The 26695-nt window shown below is 40.9% G+C and overlaps 1 protein-coding gene across 2 annotated transcripts in view; it reads left to right on the top strand.

Annotated features, from left to right (window-relative positions):
* LOC126354376 (peptidyl-prolyl cis-trans isomerase A-like) overlaps positions 1-26695 on the top strand; it is a 102631-nt gene that overhangs the window by 16053 nt on the left and 59883 nt on the right. Inside the window, exons 3-4 of one of the 2 annotated variants that reach the window (XM_050003972.1) lie at positions 2722-2830; positions 2924-3122. In XM_050003972.1, coding sequence (XP_049859929.1) covers positions 2722-2830; positions 2924-3122 — 308 coding nt within the window. Of the gene's footprint in view, positions 1-2721; positions 2831-2919; positions 3123-26695 lie in introns of both variants that reach the window. The other variant, XM_050003974.1, reaches the window with a different exon arrangement.

The following is a 26695-nucleotide window of genomic DNA, read 5'->3' as shown; positions in this document are numbered from 1 at the left end:
TTCTGTATTAAGATGAGGCCGATTGTGACGCTGAAACAGTCCTACGACATGCACATTCGTGTTGCCAGTCTGAGTGGCTATCTTTTCCAGGTCACCATCTATGTCATACTCCCCACCCCCATCAGTACTATTACCAGACCCACCCACAATTACTACCTGATACTCTTTAGTAAAATCCCTACATAGCCCCCCTATGCTAACTGCCACCAGAGCCAATCCTGCATTAGGCTTCACAATGCTGGTGACCTGGTACTCACTCCCCAACACTTCCTGTAACTGCAGGCCTACACCTCTGCCGTGAGAACCACCTAACAGCAGAACCGTCTACTTTCTCTTCGACTTTGCAACTGTTCTAGCCACCGTAATTGCTGAGGTCTGCTGCATACTTCCTACACCTACAGCTACTAGAGTTTTCTCTCCACTAGACTCTGATTGTTGGTCATATCTATTGCAAACGCCAATACTAAAACTATCTGAAAATCTCCTCATCCTAGGAGATCTCTTGCCAACAGCCAGCTCCCATTCCCCACCCCCTTCTTCCTCCTCATCCTGTCTAGCTCCTCCTGCGCGTTTTTCAACTGCACCTGAAGGGCACCGATCTTACGCTCCTGCTCCTCTATCAACTTACTCCTGCTACATAACCTGCAGTTCCAGGAGAGGATCTCACCAGAATGCCCACTGGCTTCACTACTGCATCCGCCCCAGTGAAAATACTTCGAACAAGTCTCACACCGCAATTCACTACTCACGAGCCTACGGCAAAGCCCACACTTCTCACTCATAGTAAAATTTTAGTTACTGAATCAAGAAAACTACTTTATCTAAGTTCCGCTACTACAATAAGAATATGTTAAAAAACTGACTACAATAATCACAAACTTACTCTACAAGGGAAGTAACTACTATTATTAACAGTATTAATCAACAACAAATGAGAATATAACAAAAGACTAACACAGAAAGAAAATCAAACGTCTAATGACACAGTAACGAAACTGAAAACAGTTCCCAAAAAGTTCTTCTGAAATTATTTAACCAGAAAACACCAAGAACAACGGCTGAAGACTACTAAAATACCTAAATAAACCACTATACACAAACAATTAATTAGTACTTAGCTTTCGATGCGCCGCTACAGCTGCAACTGGTCAGCGCGGAATGTACACACAGGTAAGAGGTTAAGTTGCTCTAAACTCAACACTCACAAATATCAGGTCACAAGACAAGAAAGGCAAAGGTGAATAAACCACTAATAAGTCACTTATATAGTAAATATCATCACAAATCCGCTAAAATATGTATCTGAAGTCTAAAAATATGTAAAAACTTAGAGAGCGATCTCACACGCATTCACGCGGTAATGGCGTCACATCAAGACAGCTCCCTAATCCTTGATATCGATCTCTTTCAACAATGGATGGGTCCCAAAATCGTGTTCCTTGTTCCCTCCAGATCAGAATCCGTCAAGAATCATTGCCCAGACCAAATCGGGACTCATCTGTGAAAAGAACATTGGCCCACTGTTCGATTGTCCAGGTGGCATGTTGACAGATCCATTCTAGACTTCCTATCTGTGAAGACAGGTCAGCAGGTCTCCGTCAATAGAGGCCACTCTGCTGAAGCCTTCTGTACACCGTTTGCCTCACTTCAACACTTCCAGTGGATGCTGCGAGGTCAGATACCGGCTGCCGTGCAGCACTGAGGCGGTAACGTCGTGCCCTTACAGCCAAATAACGGTTCTCTCTTTCTGATGTAACACGTGGTCGGCCCCGCTCTGGTCTTCTGGATATTTTCGATCTCTAAAAGCTGTCGCCACATCTGGAAAACAACAGAAAGATTCACATTAAGCCATCAGGCCACATCAGTTTGTGACAGTCTTGCTACCATTCTTCCCATGGTCCTCCATCGCGGAGAGTCTGGTAGACTTCTCTGGCCCATACTGCACTGTGATTGTGTACCAGTGATTTTGCATGTGGGACTACCTGGAAAATACTATCTCGTTTGATATGTGGTCTGACGCCATCGTTGGCGTGGCTGTCCGTTGAACAGAAGGCCGTCTTCCGTTAAGAACACAATCGAATGGACATGTGTTGACAGTTTGTATGGTTATGTCGTGAATTAGACTCAGGACGTGGAGATAGTGGTTTGTCGCTTTAATTGTGGACACCAGTGTAGTTTCCAGGGTAATCTCACCAAGTTGCCAAAAATCATTAGCGGAGCATAATTACTTCAATCATTTACTGCACATTCTTGAATATTTTTCACGCTGACATTTACAACATTTTCGTGGAAATCAGTAGGAAAAAGAGGACCTTCATAGCCCCGGCGAAAGACCCGTTGTACTGTCTGTTGGTACGTAACTTTTGACTGACTTTTCTTATTTTCCTTGAATAGTTTACCATGAGATTTTTATCTTATCTTTACTATAAGTGGCGTTCAAAAGAAACGAGCGGAAGGTATACCTGCAGAAACCAGTACCTGTATGTTAGAAGTATTGACACAAGGCGGTGAATGGCTCTCCCGAGAATTTTATGAGACAGCCATTCACCGCCTTGTGTCACAGTAGGACACAACAGCCAGGGTCAATACTTCTAATATACAGGTACTGGTTTCTGTAATTATGTTTCCGGCTCGTTTCTTTTTGAACATCTGTTATACATTGTAGCTTATTTTTGCTCAGTTATTCTTAAAATGTTGTGTTAAAATTATTTTCTGATTTAGCGTTTTGCAGAAAAGCAAATAGAGGAACATCATCGAAAACGCAAAAAGGACGAGAAGAGAAAATCAAAAGAAAATCGTTATTATTTTAAAAAGATCAAAGATTCGGCAAGTATAAAACCATCTTATTTACGAATTTCTTGCCGTTTTGAGTAGTTTAAATTATTATATTATTTCACAAGCTTCCACACTCACAAACAGACAGCGCACCACAGGCGTGAAGACCAAACTAACGAATGGAAGCGAGAACAAGTGTTTATGAAGCACTTATGTAAACGTCCGGTACTGTGGACGTTGAAGAAGGAGAGAGATATACTCCTCATTGGTGGCCCTGAATGTGAAGCGGCAGGTGCACCACGCAGATCTGTTCCAAAACCAGTAGTGGACTTCAAACTGAGGCCCAGGTGAGGAAAATAGTTGCACCTGTGTTATTGATATACATCTTCTTTTTTTTTTAAATAATCCCAAGTACTGCCAATGCATAAACTCCCCAGTCCCTCTCAACAGTTTAATTTTAGGGTTCCGTACTTCATTCGGCAAATGGAACGCGTATAGGATCACTTTGTCTTCCGTATCTCTGTCTGTCTGTCTGTCTGTCTGTCCTGCTGTCAAAAAACCGTAATCTTAGGAACGGGTAGACGTACCGAGTTCAAATTTATGTCACATACTGAGGTCTATGGTCCCTTGGAGGTGTAAAGCATTAAAGCTTGTAAGTCAATGCAATCAGCCGCAGTTTATGTCACATGTTTTAATACTTGAAAACTCACTCATCAGACACCTATAGAGTACTTCCTGTTTGCCTAAAATCATGAAATTTGGTAAAAAGGAAAGTTTCACACTATAACCAAAGGAAAAAGTTCGAAAACTGTAAATCTGGAATTAAATTACACGAAAAAAATTTCTTTGTAAATTTGTCCGTCAGTTAAGAGGCCTTTTGCTTACGAACAGACTGATTGTCAAGTCGAAATTTAAATCACATATTAAAGCCACGAACATTCGGCGGTCTAAAATGTTGAAGCTTGTAAGATAACGGACAATAGTGTCTCACAATAACACAGATATTACACTTGTGGTACTGATCGTCTGCTGAACGCGCGTAATGTGGGGAATTTTCCGAGTAGAGGAAAGAAAACTGGTTTGGCAAAATAAATTCCGGGACATGTCATGCACAAAGCAACAATTCAGGTTTTGCATTAATCCGTATGCCCTGACGGAAAGAAATCGGAACATCAAGTACGAGTTGTGCGACATAAACGAAAGTTGATAGCCATGTTTCTGCATCTAAATGATAATGTCTATTAAGATTTCTCACCATTCGCGTAAGGCTGGCGCTAATAGTGCCGTAATGAAGAAGAAAATCACCTTTGCTTTAAATACGTGCCGTAACGGTCGTGAGCGCCAGTTGCCTTTCAGAATGGACGTGAGGGGTTAATGTTAGTCAAAAATTCCTTTAAGGTGACAAAGACGCCATTATCGATGTCGTACAAAAACTTGGCAGGAACGTAGCCAATGTACACGATTGCTAACACCGGTGGGAATGTACGGTCGCAAGAAAACCGAGCTCTGGATGGCCATGTGGCACTAGCGAGTGGGAATAACATCGTGTTCGGTGTATGGCTCTGACGTCTCGAGCTGTATCTGCAGTAGCAATATGAGCAACAGTTGTCACCACAGTGACACAACCAACTGTTACAAATCGCTTACTCCAAGGACAGCCTCCAGCAAAACACTTTGTATCGTGCGTTCCACTGACAATCACTGCCATTTGCGACTTCATAGTGTCAAGTGAGAGTTCATTGGAGGACATGGTGGAGGTCTGTTGTGTTTATGATGAAAGCTTGTTCTGCCTCGGTGCCAACAACGGCTGTGTGTTGGATAGGAGGACGTCAGTGAGGGCCTGCAGCAACTTACCTGCGTGCTAGAGCCACTGGAGTTGTAATCTGGGGTGTAATTTCGTGTGACAACAGGAGCACTGTCTAGGTTATCCCACGCACAGTGACTGCAAATTTGTACATAAGTCTGGTGATTCGACTCATTGTGCTGCCGGAGAGATGTTTTCCAACAGGATAACGCTCGCTCACATACCGCTGTTGTAAACCAGCGTGCTCTACAGAGTGTCAACATGTTGCCTTCGCCTGTTCGATCACCAGATCTCCAGTCGAGCACTCATGAGACATCATCCGACGACAACTCCAGTATCATCCATAAACAGCTTTAAACGTTCCTGTATTGACCGACCGAATGCAACAGGCAAGGAACTCCAAACCACAAACTGAGATCCGGGACCTATACAACAGATGTTTGCTTGCATTCAACAATCTGACAGTTACACCGTTTATTAAGCATTTCACATTTTCATGTCTTATCTTGCGCTTACATTAACCTGTGATCTTGTAATTTTAATCCATGTAACATGTTACCTAGACAAATGTATTACCGAAATTTCATTACTCTATAGTAATTATTTGATGGTGTTGAGATTTTCTTTCGTCCATGTATAACTTGACAGTATATTTATCGAATGAAAAGTTGGAAATTACTATTTAAAACGTTGAATAATACAGTCTGGAAACGGCGAGAATAAATATAGTAAGACTTCTGACTAATGTGTGTGGAGTCCGATGACGTAAGGATCTAAAAAACAGAAAGTGCGCTTCGTAACAATTATGAATGAACATTTGAATATTTGTGATAAATAATTTAAATGTTAAACATAAGTGGTTGTCTGCGACCAAATATGGTTGGTCACGTGAATGGCTGAGCTGAGTCGCAGGGTTGTTTTCGTGGTCTTTTGCCGGTGGACGCCGATCGGGTAAGGTCGTTTAGGCAGCAATGTGCCTCTCGGGTACGTGTGTCGTGCAACTCATTTTGGGAGTCTGTTTTAACATACAGATGGAGGTACATCTGAGTGTTTTGTTCAGCGGTTCTAAGATATCAGTAACCGGTTTTCATTTGTACGCAACATAATGTATTTTGGATTCATTATATAAATAATTTACCTACAAACATACACTGATAGACACATGACCAGCTTAATTTGTTCTTGGTATAATATCGAACAGATACGTGCTTTTTGATATCGTAAAACCTCATATTTCATTTTATACACTCACGTTTGGCATCACCTCGGTTCCGAGAGTTCCGGAACCTACACAGAAAATTAGAATAAAGATCAACATAAACATCACTTCTGTCCTTTATATTGCTCACGGAAACCACACATAGCATGTTATACCACCATACAGCGAGACGTTCAGAGGTGGTGGTACACATTGGTACCTCTAATACCCAGTAGCACGTCCTCTTGCATTGATAACTGCCTGTATTTGTCGTGGAATACTATCCACAAGTTCATCAAGGCACCGTTGGTCCAGATTGTCCCTCTCCTCAACTGCGATTCGGCGTAGATCCCTCAGAGTGGTTAGTGCCTCACGCCATCCATAAACAGCCATTTTCAGTCTATCCCAGGAATGTTCGATAGGGTTCATGTCTGGAGAACATGCTGGCCACCCTAGTCGAGCGATGTCGTTATCCTGAAGAGTCGTCCACAATATGTGCACGATGTGGGCGCGAATAATCGTCCATGGAGACGAATGCCCCGGGAACTTCCACCTTGCTGCACTACCTGGAGAATGTCTCTAAGGCGTTCGGCCTGACCTCATCACAAAACGCAGGTGTCGAAGCCTCACCGCCTGCTCTCTAGCACTGTCAGATCCGACAACAGAGTTCAATTGTTTCGGATAGATCCGACGACGGAGTTCCCCACCGATTTCCGGCGGTGTCAGTGATTTTCTCTGCCTTGTGATGGCTGGGTGTTGTGTGGTGTCCCTAGGTTAGTTAGGTTTAAGTAGTTCTAAGTTCTAGAGGACTGATGACCATAGATGCTAAGTCCCATAGTGCTCAGAGCCATTTGAACCATTTTTTTTGTATTTTTCCTTCTTTTATGCTGTTGTTTATTTTCTAAGATTTGTGGTGGGTCTTATACCAGCCCTAGCGGGAAGTTGTGTCCCTGGCCGATATAATATGGGAATATTTTGCAGTTCCCAATACATCGCCAGATGAAAGGAATATTACCTTTATCCTATCTTCTCAGAGTAGTTTTTGGTGGTCCTTATCCTTCGGTGCCACCCCTCTGTCGATCTCTCTACTGCGCTACTTAATAAATAGTCACACTTCTCACAAACAGGAGTATATTTTGCCCAACATTTTCACTATTACTTTTAACAACATAACTAACAATTGCTACGGTAATACCACTCTCTTGAGTACATTCAAAACGTCCTTACTGTAGGATCTTAGAGAGAGAGAGAGAGAGAGAGAGAAAACAGGTAAACCACTACCGCTCTTCAACTGTTCATTACACCCTTGTTGATGCCTCATTTACTCCATGGCTCTCGGTTTCAGGCACTTATTGCTCCATGGCACAAATGACTCCCGGACGACCAGTGTTTGTAATAGCATTTTTACTGGTGCCCTTCTCTCGCAGGCTCCACCACAGCTCCACATTCACTGCATACAAGAAAGGAAAACACACAGTTTCCCTTTCCCACTACATTTATCCTTATTCAGTTTACTCACGAGTATCTTTTTTCGACGGCTTTCCAGTGGTGTGTTGGGATGTTTACAAATATCATGAAACACTGAACTAAAATAATTTGCTTTTGGAAGTAGTTCGTCTATGCATATGGAACTATCTCTCTCCGGTTCAGTGTGACGATTCAAGGTTCTTCATCTAGTTCTAGGCGCGCACCTCTGACAACTAACAGTGGATTCTTGTATACGCTTGTACTTCCTTTTGTAACATTATTATCTAACGTTTCATCTGTTTCTTCCCGTACTTCCTGTTTTATGCTGATAGATACAGGGTAAGTCCTACAGAAAAAAGGTTGCTTGTTTTTTATCTTAAAACTACACACATAATCTCGTATGTTCCCTGGTCTGTCTGCAAATACATCTTAATATCTGCGTAATATTCCATAGCTCTTCCTTTTGAGTAAGAACTAACAGTTCCGATTCGTAAGCCTTAGCATACAAATCAGTTTTATTTGCAGTTTGTTGTAGATTACTTACATACTTCTTATCTGTAGAACTCATATTCACTATTAACCGTAAATTATTACTCCCATTTAGTCCTTGACAGCTATCTGTCTTGAACAAGATCTCTTTATTATAGTTTTCTAGATTGCACTTAAAAGAACCACTCTGAAAGTCCATTATCACTGCATATTTCATTAACCAATCTGCTCCTAGTAATATTTGCGTATTTATTTTAGGGACCATTAACTTGGTTTCTTCAAACACCAGTTGATCTATTCCAAAAGCATCCTTGTTTCCTGTTTCACAACATTGCTCTTAGCAACTGCAATATCTACAATATGTACTCTCGTAACAAGTAACTTAGGAAATTCCTTTATTCTTCCACTTAATAGCCATTTCTCCGAAATTATTGATACTTCGCTTCCTGAATCAATGTAAATTTCCAGTCCTTTATTTCCTATTTTCCGATTACAATTGGTTTGCGTTGCGCTTTTTCTAAAATTTGCTCTTCCGCTAATAACCAATCGTTAATAGGTGATATTTTATTGTAAGAGATTATTTCATTTATATATGGACCGAGTATTGTTTTGTGACATCATGGAGACTGGCCCTTGTCCCAGGATTGTTCTCGTTTTCCGTCACTATGACCCGATACTGGTTGGAACTTACTTCAATAATATGCTGATTTGCTTCAGTGTCATTATTTCCTTGCATATTTATTTGTTGGTTTTGAGGTGCAAACACCTGCGAGTTTGTGTTGTTGTTGTTGTTGTGGTCTTCATTCCTGAGACTGGTTTGATGCAGCTCTCCATGCTACTCTGTCCTGTGCAAGCTTCTTCATCTCCCAGTACCTACTGCAACCTACATCCTTCTGAATCTGTTTAGTGTATTCATATCTTGGTCTCCCTCTATGATTTTTACCCTCCACGCTGCCCTCCAATACTAAATTGGTGATCCCTTGATGCCTCAGCACATGTTCTACCAACCGATCCCTTCTTCTAGTCAAGTTGTGCCACAAACTTCTCCCCAATCTTATTCAATACTGCCTCATTAGTTATGTGATCTACCTATCTAATCTTCAGCATTCTTCTGTAGTACCACATTTGGAAAGCTTCTATTCTCTTCTTGTCCAAACTATTTATCGTCCATGTTTCACTTCCATACATTGCTACACTCCATACAAATACTTTCATAAACGACTTCTTGACACTTGAATCTATACTCGATGTCAACAAATTTCTCTTCTTCAGAAACACTTTCCTTGCCATTGCTAGTGTACATTTTATATCCTCTCTATTTCGACCATCGTCAGGTATTTTGCTTTCCAAATAGCAAAACTTCTTTTATGTTATCAGTCTGATTTCTTATCCTCTCGGGTTATTGTGATTTAGACCGTTACCCCTGCTGTGAACAGTTTCATTACTTCTTAGTCTACAATAATTGCATTCCTTCGTCCGCGGTAAGGAATTAGAAAAGGATTTGTTATTCCTATTCCCCATATTTCGCTCATTCACTGAATAATTTTCATTTCTTTCAGTATTCATTGTGATAAACCTTCAATAAACATTAATAACTTGTTCACTGTTTTCCACCCTCTATACAATATTCCTTCTCGAGCGTGGTATGGTAAACGTCTAATGAGTACTTTCACTAAGTGCATTTCATCTAACTTTAAGATTAATTTTTCCTGAGTACTTGAAGATCAGTACTTCCTCCTAAAGCTTTCCTCAAAATCTTTCCAAGACACAAATTCTGCATGAGCATTTCCCCATTCCGACGCGTCTCCCATTAAATATCCAAATCTGAAATCTATTTTCTTTAAGTCATCCCACCTTTTGGGTAAAGATGTGGCAAACACTCGTAAAAATATCCTGGGTTTACTATTTCCTATACATAAATCCTGTATTACATCTTTAGCTACTCCTGTCATAGTTTCAGGTTTACTATTTTCTAATTTCTTTTTTATCGTCTGTTACTTTCCATATTCTGTCAAGTTCTTGTTTATTATTAATTGTAGCTTCCCCAGAAGTGACTGTCATTATTTATTTCTGTTTTGTCTTTTACTTCTTGTTCTACGAATAAGTGTAAACATTTTTCCAAATTGTTTATAGCATCAGGTGTCCCTATTAAAGCTTTTTTTGTATGTACGTGCCACGCTTATTTGCGTCTGAAATACTAGCTCGTACCGCTTGGAATCGGGAATTTACATTATCTACATAGCGCTTCCACTGTCGGGTTGTCATTCTGTTTACACTTTCTTGTAAATCATCTGTTAACACTTGTTTAGCTACTTGTTGTACCTCTACTGGCACCGATTCTCGTAATTCATTTACTCTAGAATTTATTTCCATTATTTTAGTGTTTTGTTCATTAATTTGTGCGTTAAAGTTAGATTCTAAGTTAGCTTTAACCTCTTGTATTTTATGGCTAAGTATGTCATCTGTTGATTCAGTAATTTGTTCCTTAATGGACCTAATTAGTTCTACTTGTTCCGCTTTCCATCCTTCCTTATCCTTCTCTGCTTGTTCTTTAACTATACCTTCTGGTATCTATCTTAACTCTTCATTTTGCATTTACATCTTTCTTGTGATCAGCATATACTATTTATTACCAATCGACAATATTAATATTAAACCCTATACTCACAGAAGTGTTCCTACTTTTTAAATGTTCACGGCTCACCCTTCCGCGGAACTGTGAACAATGTGCTGGTTGTAGAACAGCCGAAGTCGAAGCCTGCTCTCGTGCTGCGCGCTGCCGCTGACTGGTCAGCACATCTCCCCCTACTCGCGCAAATGCTCGTCGCTCTGCGTTGGTAACTCCCGCCGGATCGACGTCCGCCGTATGCGTTATCCAGTCGAAACAATTTGGTTAGTTTCTGAACTAATTCCGTGCACTCATTACTTGTAATACGGGTGCACTTTCTGCTGCCACTGTATTCTTCTTTCTTTCTGTTTCAGATTCCGACAGTAAATTATATTTACCATTCATTATGTGTTTACGATTCTTTCTTACACAATTCGTTAAAAAAAGCTCTTAATTATTTTTGACTTCTTGTTACGTGCGTTATAAAGCACTGTTGTTAATCGCTGGTTGCCAGGTGCAACTTCTTTATCTTTTATTCATTGGAGTCGTAATTCTGACTCAGATCAATTTTTTGCTCTTACTTGCTGGCGTATTCTCCTTTCGCGTTTACCAGGGTCGCCATATGGGGTGTATTTTTCCTTCTTTTCCTGCTGTTGTTTATTTTTTAAAATTTGTGGTGGGTGTTATACCAGCAGTAGCCGGAAGTTGCCTCCCTGGCCAATATAACAGGGCAATATTTTGCCTATCCCAATACATCACCAGATGAAAGTAATATTACCTTTATCCTCTCTTCTCAGAGCATATTGTTTCTACTGCGCTACTAAATAAATAGCCGCACTCACCCACAAACGGGGGTGTATTTTGGTCAACATTTCCACTATTACTTTTAACAACACAACTAACAATTGCTATGGTAATACCACTCTCTTGAGTATATTCAAAACGTCCGTACATGCGTACTGTAGCATCTCAGAGATAAAAAAAAGAAACAGGTAAATCACTACCGCTCATCAATTGTTTATTGCGCCCTTGTTGGTGCGCCATTTACTCCATGGCTCTCGGTTTCAGGCACTTGGTGCGCCATGGCACAAATGACTCCCGGACGACCAGTGTTGGTAATACAATTTTTACTGGTCCCCTTCTCGCCGGCTCCACCACTGCTCCACATTCACTGCATACAAGAATGAAAAACACACGGTTTTCCTTTTCCACTACATTTATCCTTAATCAATTTACTCAAGAGCATCTCTTGTCGATGGCTTTCCAGTGGGGTGTTGGGTGTTTACAAATATCCCGAAACACTACAAAGGTTAAGAAGAAATTCTCGTGGTTTATAAATGATGGAACTCCAGACGGATGGAGTTTGAAACGTTTCACGTAAATCAACCGTGTTATCATTTCTGAAGCATTATTCCACTATCTGGAGTCAGTACCAGGAAGGTACCAGTCTGAGAGAAATGATCGTAGAGCGTAAACACACACTTCTATGGTTACAAAGTTCTGCACCTACAAATGCTATATTGTTGATGCCATACGCATTCTTAAGTATTAATCGTGCGCACTGCAACGCTCTTAATACTTAAATTCAAGATTTATTTGTCCAACATCAGACATACAAACGGCATGCAAGTTCCCTACCCAAATCGTTACGTTGACCTACTTTAAATTGATAGAACTAGTTCCTTCTACACTATTCTGGTGTCCTAGGATGGCATCTTCAGTGTATATCCACCGCTCCAGCTGCTTCTAAACGAACTAAAAAGAAGTCCAGAGAGTGCTGTACTGTCTCTTAGGAATTTAATGGATTTTATTCATATTTTTAAGTCGGAAATGTACATACCCTCAATAACATTTCCCGCGTCAGTTAGGCTTCTATTCAGTAGCAGTATCGGTTTTGATGGGTGCCGTTATGTTCCACTAGGAAACAAAGCGAAGGAAAAGTGACATGAATATTTTCGATAGCTGATACGTTGAGGTACCACCCACACATTTTTGCACGAAAATGCACATGAAGAAGCAGCACGATCAATAGCCAAAGGAAATGTAACAGTCTTATTGCTGCTTACAGTAGCATCACCATAGCTCTGGTTGCATTCCTCCTGCGCAAAGAAGTCCTGCTCATGTGCTGGATAGCACAGCAATTTTGTTCTAGCGCCACATTTCTCACACTATTTAAGGTGATACATGTGACATAGATCCACTCTCCTACAGAACACCCTAAGGAATGGTTTAATTCTGATAAACGCATTGATTCTTCTCTTTAATAGTTAAGGAATAACACTGTTTTTGAAAACCGTCTGTAATTCGGTAATATCTATATTCGACTGCATGTGTGAGAACACAGTTATGGATTGGGATACATATGTTTTGCATGCTTTAATATAGCGCCTCTAGGTAATGCTTATGTTGCCTTTGTTGGAGTAAGTGTCACGAAAACCCACGTAGTTTACAGGGCGAGGCGGAGGATTCAAACTGAATGCAGCCTGAGCATAATTTTTAACCTTTTCTCGGTCTTAAGTGCCTAGGTACCCCAAATCCACGTCAGTTCTCCGCATTTCATGGTACTTTTTCTCTGCTTTTAAGTATACTCAGTCAATTTACGTAATTTTGCGAGTTTTTTTCGCGATTTACATATTTCGCCGTATTGCCCTTAATTTTACGTATTTCCCATCAATACCAGGTTTTCATCGATTTTTCCGATTTTATGTGATTTTTTCATATTTTTTTTAATATTTTTCCGTATGTATACGGTCATATTGCCAGCATATCCATGCCTTATTGATTTTATAGGAGGATATTTGCGTGTCCTATATACCTGCCTACTAGAAAATCCTATGAACTTCCCTCTCCCCGGTGATCTACATGGATAAGAAATATCTTGAAAAGTATAGTAATACTCGTCTCCTACCTATATGAGACTAACGAGTGGTGCAGATTGGAAACTCGTAGTCCGCACACAAATCCGTGTATTGTTAAGGCACATCAAAGATCTTGTCGGCGACTCATCTAGCGGTGCGCTTGATGGAAACTCAAAGTCTGGCATAGTTCTACACCTTCAGCTGACTTCCACTGTACCATGTAAGGATTTGCAACAGGGAGTTGACATGTGTACTGGCTTGATTTCTGCTGCTGCTGCTCTGATATTTTTTCCCCATAAGTATATGCTCTTATTGCTTGCCAGATGAGGTTGGCTACTTGTGTTTACACCACCGATACGCCCCCACGGCCTTGTCTGGACAAACTGTAGATTTCGGGCATTTTTTTATCTTAATAATAAGTTATATGTTAGTTGACAGTGTGTCGACAGCACGTAGCATCCTGGAACGCGAGAGAGTTTCCCTTCCACATACCTACAGAGTGCATATTCCAAGCAACGTAACTTATAGGCAAACAATTAGCAAGTTATGCATTAAAACCACAACCGTCCACCGCTGATAGCTCTACACACGCACAACTATACATGTGTATTGCCAATGGCGCAGTCTCGATTTCAACTGCTTATACGTTACTTCGGACAGTACTACAGACCCGCAAAGAGCGAAACGCTCTATGCAAAACGATTCTATAGGGGATGTAAGCACATTTAAATTCATCCTGTTAAAGAGTATAGCATCTTCGATGCAAGTTATAGTACCGATATTTGGTAACAATATTGTATAGATTCTCCAGCAATGGCAACAAACCAAGGCATCCTGCTGCGCCTGCTACAATTCTTCTTATACTCTTAAAGATTCACGATGATGGCACATCATCATCCCAATTCTGCTATTTTGTGTTCTAGATTCTCCAGCAATGGCAACAACCCAAGGCATCCTGTTGCGCCTGCTACAATTCTTCTTATACTCTTAAAGATTCACGATGATGGCACATCATCATCGAAATTCTGCTATTTTGTGTTCTAGATTTTTTTCCTAGAAGGATAACAGCAGTCGTGTGGCGTCGTCAATTTTTGAGCTGTGTTGTGATTTTGGGCAGTTCTTGTGTAGCACTACGCATATAGTTGCGTAATTAGGCCCGATCTTTATGACTAATTACGTAATTAGGCCCGATCTTTACTCCAGTTTCCCATGCAAAATAAATAAAGTAAACTAACCTAACCGTCCTTTCCTGCATCTGGGCAGTTTCCGGGTGTTGGGGGTTGCATATGCGCTTTGCATCCAGCAGGACCAGTGTTCGAGTCCCAGAAAGGCCATCGCGATTTTTAATGCCCGGGTGGGGGTGGTATGGGACGGCAGCATAGCCCCAGGGACAAAGAAATTCGCGCCAGAATTCGTAATTTTCGCCAAAATTCGAATCATCGCCAATAGGGTAGGTGGGGGAAGAGGAGGGGCAGGGGTGGGGAGGATGCGGAGTTCCGTGTCCAGGCTGACATCATCTGGTGGCAGGGGTGGGCGCCGGTGAGGGTAATTAATTGATCAATTTAATTAACTTGCAAATCAGGTTGATATCAAAATTGAGGTGATACTCCCAGTACACTATCACTCGCGGCTGCAACAATGTTTGACCTTACCACACCCTTGAATCGCTACGTAGCGTCTGGACATGTGCTCACAAAGAACAATAAATTTCCACTTGAAGAATACTCCCTCACAAATATTACGCTGGTGCGTAAATTCGTAGCGTTTCTGATTTGCAAGTTAGTAGTCTGGTTTCAATGAGTTTATTTATCGATTAACAATTTTTAATTGTAGTTCATTGTTGCTATTTGAGTTTACATAACGTTATTCGGTCATTCGCAGATAGTGAGTGGTGCTGTGGACCGTAGAAGAGTGCCAAGTGGAGAAACTGAAACGTTTCAAGCAGATTCTTCTGTTTTTGAGTTCAGTAAAGGTGTGACGGCACCGCAGGCAGGCAGATAAATTTGCCCTGTGTATGGGGATAATGCCATTGGAGGGGGTAGGGAAGAAAATAGTTTTCTCGTTTTATGCAGGGTTATTTTGAGATTAGCTGCTCTCCACGGTTAGGATTACTTTCAGTGTTTGACGAAGATCGTTTCAACGCATTAATGCACAACGATCCACTTCAGTGGACTCGAAAACTGGCAAATGTGATGAACTGCTATCATTCCACTATCGTGCGACATTCGCATGTAATGAGGAAGGTTAAAAAATCGGATGCATGGTACCATGTGCTCGAGTCGCAAAATCACAAAAGTCAGCTGGTGGCCATATGCGCATCTCTCCTTGCTCGTCATCAATTGACTCGTGAACAACACCGGCAGTTCGTTTCCTGTATCGTTACTGGTGACGGGAAATGGTGTCTTATGCTAGCAAAAGGAAAGGAAAGCAATGACAGCCCTAGCGAAGCAGCTGCTCTCCGCATCTCGTGGTCGTGCGTAGCGTTCTCGCTTCCCACACCCGGGTTCCCGGGTTCGATTCCCGGCGGGGTCAGGGATTTTCTCTGCCTCGTGATGGCTGGGTGTTGTGTGATGTCCTTAGGTTAGTTAGGTTCTAAGTTCTAAGTTCTAGGGGACTGATGACCATAGATGTTAAGTCTCATAGTGCTCAGAGCCATTTGAACCATTTGATGCGTAATACGAATTGCTTCCCCGAGGTGTAACCGTCACTACTGGCGTTTATAGTCAACAACTGAGAAGTTTTGAGGACGCAGTTGCAGAACAACGACCAAGCAGTCTGAGTGAATTGTTGCTACTCCTCATTCTGCTGAACTGATGAAAACGCTATTCACGAGATGAAGTTGGATTGGGAAGTCATTCTGCACCCACCTTATTCACCTGATATTACGCCTTCAGGCTTTCACATTTTCCGCCCTCTCCCTTCAAGGAACTTACTTTCTGGATGAAAATGGTCGCCAAACGAAGCTCGACGACCTCTTCACCTCACAGCCACTTGGTTTCAGTAACCACAGAATTTAAAATTTACCCCGGTGTTGGCACATTGCTGTAAATAGTGAAGGTGAACATGCTATTGGACAATAAAGTCTCTGTTACGTGTTTCTGTTGTATTTACTGAACTTATAGAGCAACTCTACAAACTTATGTGCCAACCCAATATAAATCCCATGTAAACCTGTTAAGAGGAGCTTTTGGGCATTGTACTTTTCCCGTAGCGTTAAGTGGAAAACTTGGAGTCGTTGTGTCGGGGAATAAGGTTAAACACCTCACTTCCTATCCTTCCCTTTAATGACCTTGCTGATACTTAATGTTTCACTTTAAAGCATAGTGCTTGTATCCGTCTGGAACCAATATTAACTCACCTTGAGAAATTTCGTTCTGCAAATTAATACTTCTACTTTTCATTTCCTGTCGCCAGTCCTCACGGCAAGAATTTTGAAAATATCTGTTCATTAAACTTTTTAAAGAATCAATCAGTTTACCTTTCAATAAATCAGTGAGTTTATCTTTTAATAAATGTAAGTTTTAGCTTTCTGTATCACAATGAAACTTACAAGAACGTCAATAACTTACTGTTGTAACACCATAGCTCTAATGCTGTACTGAATTGTTTTGCTTTTGTTTCATTTAATATTACATCGTTAAGCTTCTGTAAATGTGTTTGATTGAATAGATAACACATAATTGTATACTCCTTTCTCTGTACAAACTTTGATGTCATAATATGATTCTATGCAATGTAGTGCAGCTGTCATTTAAATTCTTTGTCCCATTTGGAGGGAACAAATCTTACTGTATATGATTGTAATTTTTGTGTGAATAATTTTTGGTAGAAATGTCAATATGTGCAAATGTTCTGTTTTATTTAATGTATTTGGTTACTGTTATGTAAACTGCTGATCCTCACGTAGGGTTCTTAGTTAGTTTGTATGTAAAAGGAGTAGTGGTTTCCCTCAGGAACGGAACTGTGCAACGCGCGCAAATTGTGGTTGGCATAGGTAGAAAAGGTGGAACAAGAGCCAGTCGGGGGCGAGCCACCAGTCGGGGACGAGCTACCAAATTGTGCACTGCCATGTAAATGTTGCATACTGTGCTGGTTCCGAGAGAGGTTTTTTTCTGCTACTGTCCAATGCCTTGGATGGATGGATAAATAGCTGGAACTATTCTGGAATTTGTATCTATCATCGCCACCAAGGAATGACTGAGTCCAGCAATTCTACCTGTAATTCCACGTACCGACATGCAATCGCCACCACATTGCGCAATCACTGTAGTGGAGCACTATAGCAATGTACAGTGAAGGATCAGCTTAATGGATGTGTTAGTGTGCTCAAATATAAGGTAATTTGTAACTGCATTTATGTACCTACCTTGATTTTTCTCCTGATCATAACACCTCTCAGGTTCCTCTCCGTTTGAACTAAAGTGATTTCCGAGTGTCCCTACTGAAAGAACATTAAAGACCAGTGTTTTTGCTAATTAATGCCTCTTGAACATAATAAAAAAAAGAAAGTTAATGAAAGTAATTTTCCTAATAAAACTGCTTATTAATGTATTGTTGCCAACTTCAAATTAAGAGTTCGTAAAACTGAGGCTTATAAAGTTTTGCCTCGTAAATGATCTCATTACTGCCTATTGTAAATCACAGAAGGTGAGTCAGTATCTTACATATATGTTAATATTGTCTCTCAATGTGGTCAGAGTGGAAAACTGCAGTATGAAACGTTATATACTCATGTTTGCTAAGTGTTTGTCTCTCTTGTGTATTAGAAGTGCAAATGAATAGTATACCAAGATCCACAGTCTGTCTATTGTGTTAATGCTCGGTAACAAGTAACGGAAAGACCATTAATTATGAAAACCATAATTTCTTTATTGAAATGATAGTGAGAAGCAACCTGTTATTGGATTCCAATTAACTTTCATTTTAAATAGGAAAGTATTTAACTGAGAGAGACTTAACCAATATCCAATTAATGATTCTGCAGTGAATGGTAATAATAACGTTATAAAGACCGTCCAGTTTGTGTAATCCCTTAAAGTAATAGTGTGTTTCGGTATCTGTTATAAATTTGCAAATAGTTTGTGCTTCTCCAGTTGTTAGCTTCAATCTTAAAACATATGTATGTGTCAAGAGTTCACTGCACTCGCGTGTGACAAAGTATAGGTTGTGTTTATCCATTAAAGTTACTAATAACTATTTTCTTGAAAGAGAATGTTAATCATTCTCTTGCCTAGTTAGGCTGGCGACCGTTTTCTTTGCCCGTTAAACAGAACAGAGCGGCAAAATTTTGTTTGTTACTGTTCAAATATTTCCGTAATTCTGACTTTCATTTCCGATAAGCCAACTCCGTTAGGTACAACACTGTCGACACAACAAAATTCCTCCCAGAGGGTAACACTGCTGTGTTGCGTTATACCATAATTGCTTTAATAATATTGTTTTATTTCACAACCTGCTTTAAGGTTATGGTACAGCAGTGACAGACACTAGTGTTATACTGTTAAAATCTTTATACAACTTCTCAAATAAAAATGAAGTTAATCATTCTTTTCAATTAAATTTGGACTAGTCTTAATAAAAGAAGCAGAGGAATTTAATCAAGTAATGCAACAATGCAATCCACCACAGTTGTGTGTTTCCTCATTCTTGTGTAATTGAACCACATAAACATAATGCAGTTACCTTTCCACTTAATAATTGACTTTAAGGTAGGATTTAAGCAAAGTAAATGAAAGGTATCTGAAGCCAAAAGTTGACATTTTGAAGTTAAACTGTTTCTTTATTGATCCACTGTCACCTCAGCTAATTTTATCAGTAGTCTTTTACAAAGCCAATTACGAAATAAAGTAGCAGTAGCTCGCCTTGTCTGAAGCAGAACAGTTGAGAAATTGGCACAGAATTGTTGCCATAGGTCCTTCACGTTTTTCAGTAGTTAAACAGACCATATACACCATTACGTCTACCTCAGAAAACCATGTTTGATGTACCATTGCGTATTTTTTGCAACATCACATTTTTGCCAGAAGATGTGTTGTATCCAAGGCTACAATTTACCAGAGTTGAGTTACTGACGCGACATAATTAATTATCGCCTTCCACCATAGACTTCACCAGTGTTATCGCAAAACATTCAAAACCTGAAGAGCGCACCATTGCGTGATTACACTGAACAAATGCGCGCTGGGTACTTCACGCACTTCCAGCTGTCATCCTCCTAGTTCAATAGAAAAGGTGTTCCAGCAACAAAGCACGACAATGCCACCTGTCACCATTTATAGTGATGCTGTTCTTTTTATCTGGATACTGTGCACATTTCTTGCAGAAAAGGCGTTCCAGAAGCGAAAACACGCAAGGGAAAAACTTGCCAGCTTTTCGGAATAAGGGCATTCCTATTTCGCTACTATCACTCAGTTCCACATATTGAACTGTTATTCGCTCAGGAAGACCTCAGGCTTTACAGAAATGTTTGATTTAAACGCTTAAATAAATAATAATGAAGGAAATGTTGAATTGCTAATCACGACGTACGTTTACAAGCATTCTGCAACATCTTTTTCAAATGGTTCAAATGGCTCTGAGCACTATGGGACTCAACTGCTGTGGTCATTAGTCCCCTAGAACTTAGAACTACTTAAACCTAACTAACCTAAGGACATCACGCACGTCCATGCCCGAGGCAGGATTCGAACCTGCGACCGTAGCAGTCGCACGGTTCCGGACTGCGCGCCTAGAACCGCGAGACCACCGCGGCCGGCCAACATCTTTTTCCTCATCTTCATATCGAAATAATCGTTAACAAAATTATAACAGATTAGTCACAACACACTAAGTACATGTAGATGTGACGTAGTTACGTTAAAGCCAGTAGGATAACAGTCCATGTCATATGGCCAAAATAGCGCTATGGAGCTTAGAGGAGCATGGTAGTGAAGTCAGATTGGTGTGTTGGCTACCAAATTTTCTTGATATGAACGGGATGGAGCATATCTGGGTGGTTGTTGTTTATGTAGCTATCTTCAGCCTGATGGAGCTCTCCTTGTAACTCTATCCTGTGTAAGCCTCTTCATATTAGAATAAATAATTCAACCTGCGTTCTGTCAACCAATCCCTTATTTCAGTCAAGTTGTGCCACAAATTTCTCATCTCCGCAGTTCTGTTCAGTACCTCTTCATTAGTTTTGCAATGTACCCATATAATCTTCAGCATTTTTCTGTAGCACCACATTTCAAAATCTTCTAATTCCTTCTTGTCTAAACTGGTTGTCGTCCACGTTCACTTCCCAACATGGATACACTCTACACAAATATCTACTCAGTGTGATTTTTCTGTTGAGCATTGGATAGAGTTGTCTGAGCCTCGTGTACCCTGTCTTTACAGCGTATTATTTGTGCCCCCTCCCCCCCTCATGTGAGCTGCTGATCCAACCAATGTCCGAACTGTTCGACCTTCGCGAAAAAGTACGAGGCAGAGTCAAACGAAAACCTTAAATTTTTTTAACGAAAAAAAGTGAAACAGAAATGTGTCATGACCACGCAAACAAACAAGTGTTCATCATACGTCCTCCAATGATTAGGAAGTGCACGGATTCCTCTGAAAAAAAAAAATTGTTTTCTGTTGCACATCTTCATCGGCACTAAATTTCTTTCCTCCTATGTGCTCTTTGAGTGATCCAAACAAGCAATCGGTGTGAGGTCTTATAAGTATAGTGCATGTGGCAGAGTATGAAAGTGCAGGTCATTTATGGTTGTAAGAGTTGCACGGGCGTATGAGATCGAGCATTGTTATGTTGAAAAATGAAACTTATAGTCAGGCGTCCACGTTGCTTCGATCTTATTGCATGCTGAAGGCTTTTAACATACTGAAATATGACGCACTGGTGATGCCGTTTCCCCTAGTCCGGTAGTGTTCTAAAACAGTGCCGTGTTTATATCTAAAGGTCAGCATAACCTTCCCTGCAGATGAATTTTGGTGATGAGGAATGGCGCCATTCCTTGCTTGCTTGATCTTATTGTTTTTGGTTGGTGGCAGTTTATCCAGGTTTCGTTTTCTGTAACAAACCTCACGAAGAAGCCATTTTCTGCTTCACAGACGTCAGTGTTTTGCTCTGTCAGCTCTGCAGTGAGCTGTAGTGGCACCCGTATTGCAGACACTTTGCGAAACTTAAATGCTTCACGAACGATGTGATGTACAGAGCCACGACTAATTTCAGATTTGCTGCTATTTCATCCACCATCAGGCAGCGACTTTTCCGTCATAATGGCTTCTACTTCTGCAGCAGACAGTGATGTCACAACCCGGTATGCCTGACCCACAAGTATAGAGTGTACATAAAGTCTGGGAAAACTTTCAGTTATTTATTTTACAGATGTGATAAATATTGCATTGTAAAGGAAAACCCTGAAAGTTTTTTTTTCTTTTTTTTTTTTTTTACAAACATTTGATATGCGAACCATGAGCAACCCGGCAGTCGTCAATACGGTAATCAAATTCTTGACATACCCGTCCCAGCATGGCATCGTTGCCTGTGGCAGTCGCTTCCCATATTCTCTCCTGGAGCTCTGCTACATCACCAGATCTTTAGTGTGTCCCCACAGAGTGAGACCTGATGATCGGGAAGGCCATTTCATGAAACAGCTGTCCCCTTCTGTAGCACAGCCGGTCCATCGATGCGTCAGCTCCGTGTTCAGGTACCCACGAACTTCACGATGAAAATGGGGTGGAGCCCCATCCTGCTGAAAGATGAACGAAGAGTCCTATTGCATTTGAGGCATCGGCCATTGCTGAAACATGTCCAAGCAGGAATATCCGGTGACAGTGTTCTCGTACGCGCTCCACACGCATTTCACTCACACTGGGGCGTCCGCTTCTCTTTGCCGGGCACAAGCAACCCGTCGCAACGAATTTGTTGTGCCAGAGGTAAACGGCCTTCCTTGTTGATGGCTTCTTACCGTACTTAGTCCTAAACATCCGTTGAGCAGCTGTATCACACTTGTTTTTGTCGAATTCCAACACACAGAATGCTCGCTCCGTACCCGAACTCACCATGTTTGCGACTAGCTTTGACTATCGCCAAATTACCAAACTATGCTATGGCAGTATACATGAAAAAAATAAACTTTCAGGGTTTCTCCTCAAAATGACATATATATGACATCTGTACAATGATTGGCTCTTGTGTAATAAATAATTGAAAGTGTTCCCGGACTTTATGTACACCCTGTACATTCGTACTAGCATTATGCATCATCGTACTGGATCTTCATTCGCCAATGTACTTCAGTAGTTTCGTATCTTCATTGTCCAGAAAACTTATGACAAAACGCTGTTCTTCCTTGATGTATGTCACAAGTGGGGCAGCCATTTTGAAATGGTATTCTGGCCGCCTTTCGCTTGGCTGTAGTGTGCTGCCGCTTGTAAGGCATTCCTTACTCCTTTGGTAACAATATTACCAGTTTGCAGAACAATGGTGGGAAATGCAGATTTTTAATTACACTTTTAAAATTTTCATTTGACCCCCATCCATGCGATTTCTCCAACTAAGGTTCGATACTCTGGAGTGCCGTTCGTCTGCCTCAGTTAATGTTTGATGGTTTCCAGTCCCATGCTAGGATGGTTATGGTATCCACATAGATGGATGTTGTCGGGTTATAACTATGGTATAGCTAGTTGGAAGACCATTAATATAAGGTTAAACAATAGGGCCCTAGGATCCTTTCTTGAAGTAGTCCCTCCTGTATTCCATGTAGAGTTGACTGTTTGCTCTGAATGGTCGTTTTGAAATTTCTATCATTGTGGTACGATTGTATGATGATGCGCACAAGTCTGTAAAGGAAACCAGTGTCGTTCATTTGGTGGATGAAACCATTATCCCAGATACGCCCAAAATACCTTCAAAATATCCTTGTAATATTGCAAAAATTCAATTACTGACCAACGGTGATTCTAGAGCGTGACCTGTCACTCCGGCCCCTCCGCCTCCCCTCCCCCCTCTCGCCAAACTCATACGGAAAGGTCATTTAATGGAACTCCAGTGTGTACTACTGCCTCCTCCCTTGTACCTGGTACTTATTGTTATCCTTACTGGCATAGCCTTATAAGGACATGGTTCTTTAATGGCAGTCACTACCTTACTCTCTGCTGTGCCTCTTGTATATACTTTGCCAGCCCTGAGAAAGTTTCATGACCTGTACTGTCGTTCGAATGGATATTCGCAGTAAATGTGTGTCTCTTTACAAGACGTTAGAGGTGCTTGCTTGAAAAGCGTTGGTCAGTATCCTGGCTGATTCATTTCACATGTGTACCAATTTCTACCACCCTGATGTAGACTGAGGTGACAAAAGTCATGGAATAGTTCCTAATATCGCGTCGAACTTCCTTTTGTTCGGCGTAGTGGAGCAACTGGAAGTGGAATGGACTCAACAAGTCTTTGGAAGTTCCCTACACAAATATTGTGCCATTCTACTTCTGCGGTCGTCCGTAATTGAAAAAATGTTACCGGCGCATGATTCTGTGTGCGAACTGATCTCTCGATTACGTCCCATAAATGTTCGATGGCAATTCAAGACGGGTTGTTTGGGTTACCTAATTATTCGCTCGAATTGTCCAGAATGTTCTTCAAACCAATCACGAACTATTTTGGACCGATGATATAGCGCGTTGTCATCGTTTTTTGGGAACATAAGCCCATGAATGGGCGCAAATGGTCTCTAGGTAGCCGAACATAACCATTTCCAGTCAATGATTAGTTCATCTGGACTAAAGGACCTAGTCCATTCCATGTGAACACAATCCACACCATTATGGAGCCAACGCCACCTTGTAGAGCAACTTGTTGAAAACCTGGGTCCATGGCTTCGTGTGGTATGCGCCACACTCGAACCCTACCATCACCTCTTACCAGCTGAAATCGCGACAGATCTGAACAGGCTACGGTTTTCCAGTCGTCTAGGGTCCAAACAATATGTCTACATCTACATGTAGATGGATATTCTGCAAATCACATTTAAGTGCCTGGCATAGGGTTCATCGAACCACCTTCACAATTCTCTATTATCCCAATCTCGTACAGCGCGCGGAAAGAATGAACACATACCTTTCCGTATGAGCTCTGATTTCTCTTATTTTATCGTTGTGATCGCTCCTCCCTATTTAGGTCGGTGTCAACAAAATATTTTCGCATTCGGAGGAGAAAGCTGGTGATTGGAATTTCGTGAGAACATTCCGTCACAACGAAAAACGCCTTTCTGTCAATGATGTCCAGCCCAAATCCTGTATCGTTTCTGTGACACTCTCACATATTTCGTGATAATACAAAACGTGCAGCCTATCTTTGAACTTTTTGGATGTACTGGTAAGGATCCCACACCGCGCAGCAGTATTCTAAAAGAGGACGGACAAGTGTAGTGTAGGCAGTCTCCTTAGTAGGTCTGTTACATTTTCTAAGTGTCCTGACAATAAAACGCAGTCTTTGGTTAGCCTTCGCCACAACATTTTCTATGTGTTCCTTCCAATTTAAGTTGTTCGTAATTGTAATACCTAGGTATTTAGTTAAATTTACAGCTTTTAGATTTGGCTAATTAATAGTGTAACCGAAGTTTAATGAGTTCCTTTTAGCACTCATGTGGATGACCTCACAGTTTTCGTTATTTAGGGTCACCTATCACTTTATGCACCATTCAGATATTTTTTCTAAATCGTTTTGCAGTTTGTTTTGATCTTCTGGTGACTTTATCAGTCGATAAACGACAGCGTCATCAGCAAACAACCGAAGACGGCTGCTCAGATTGTCTCCCAAATCGTTTATATAGATAAGGAACAGCAAAGGGCCTACAACACTACCTTGGGAAACGTCAGAAATCGCTTCTCTTTTACTCGATGACTTTCCGTCAATTACTACGAACTGTGACCTGTCTGACAGGAAATCACAAATCCAGTCACATAACTGAGACGCTTGTGTGGTACTGTGTCAAAAGCCTTTCGGAAATCCAGAAATACTTAATCGATCTGAAATCCCTTGTCAATAGCACTCACCACTTCATGTGCACGAAGAACTAGTTGTCTTTCACAGGAACGATGTTTTCAAAACCCAAGTTGACTGTGTGTCAATAGACCGTTTTCTTCGAGGTAATTCATAATGTTCAAACACAATATATGTTCCAAAATCCTGCTGCATATCGACGTTAACGATATGGGCCTGTAATTTAGTGGATTACTTCTACTACCTTTCTTGAATACTGGTGTGACCTGTGCAACTTTCCAGTCTTTGGGTACGGATCTTTCGTTGAGCGAACGGTTGTATATGATTGTTAAGTATGGAGCTAATGCATCAGCAAACTGCGAAAGTAACCTAATTGGTATACAGTCTGGACCAGAAGACTTGCTTTTATTAAGTGCTTTAAGTTTCTTCACTACTTCGAGGATATTTAGTTCTACGTTTCTCGCGTTGGCAACTGTTCTTGATTCGAATTCGGGCATATTTACTTCGTCTTCTATTGTGAAAGATTTACGGTAGTCTGTGTTTAGCAATTCTGCTTTGGCAGCACTGTCTTTGATAGTATCTCCATTGCTATCGGCAGAGAAGGTATTGATTGTTTCTTGCCTCTAACATACTTCACATACGACCAGAATCTCTTTGGATTTTCTGCCAGGTTTCGAGACAAAGTTTCGTTGTGGAAACTGTTATAAGCATCTCGCATTGAATTCAGCGCTAAATTTCGAGCTTCTGTAGAAGATCGCCAATCTTGGGGATTTTGCTTCTGTTTAAATTTGGCATGTTTGTTTCGTTGTTTCTGCAACAGTGTTCTAACCCGTTTTGTGTACCAAGGAGGATCAGCTCCGTCGTCTGTTAATTTATGTGGTATAAATCTCTCAATTTCTGCCGATACTATTTCTTTGAATTTAAGCCATTTCTGGACTACACTTATATTATTAATTTGAAATTAGTGGAGATTGTCTCTCAGCAAGACGTCAAGTAAATTTTTATCTGTTTTTTCGAATAGGTATATTTTTCGCCTATTTTTCAAGGATTTGGGGATTACAGTATTCAATCTTGGTACGACAACCCTGTGTTCACTAACCCCTGAATCGGTTTTGATGCTCGTTATTAACTCAGGATTATTCGTTGCTAAGAGGTCAAGTGTGTTTTCACAACCGTTTACTATTTTCATGGGCTCATGAACTAACTGCTCGAAATAATTTTTAGAGAATGCGTGTAGCACAATTACGCATGATATTTTATGCGTACCTCCGGAATTTTACATGTATTTTCGCCAACATATCGAGGGTAAATTAAAATCACCACCAACTATTATCGTATGAGTCGGGTACGTGCTTGAAATCAAACTCAAGTTTTCTTTGAACCTTTCAGCAACTGTATCATCTGAATTAGGAGGTCGGTAAAATGATCCAATTATTATTTTATTCTGGTTGCCAACATGACCCCTGCCCATACTATCTCATGGCAAGTATCTATTTCAATTTCGCGACAAGTTAAACTA

This window comes from Schistocerca gregaria, chromosome 3 (genome assembly GCF_023897955.1).
Source record: "Schistocerca gregaria isolate iqSchGreg1 chromosome 3, iqSchGreg1.2, whole genome shotgun sequence".
NCBI classification, from domain to species: domain Eukaryota; kingdom Metazoa; phylum Arthropoda; class Insecta; order Orthoptera; family Acrididae; genus Schistocerca; species Schistocerca gregaria.
This window is presented reverse-complemented; position numbering and strand designations above follow the sequence as displayed.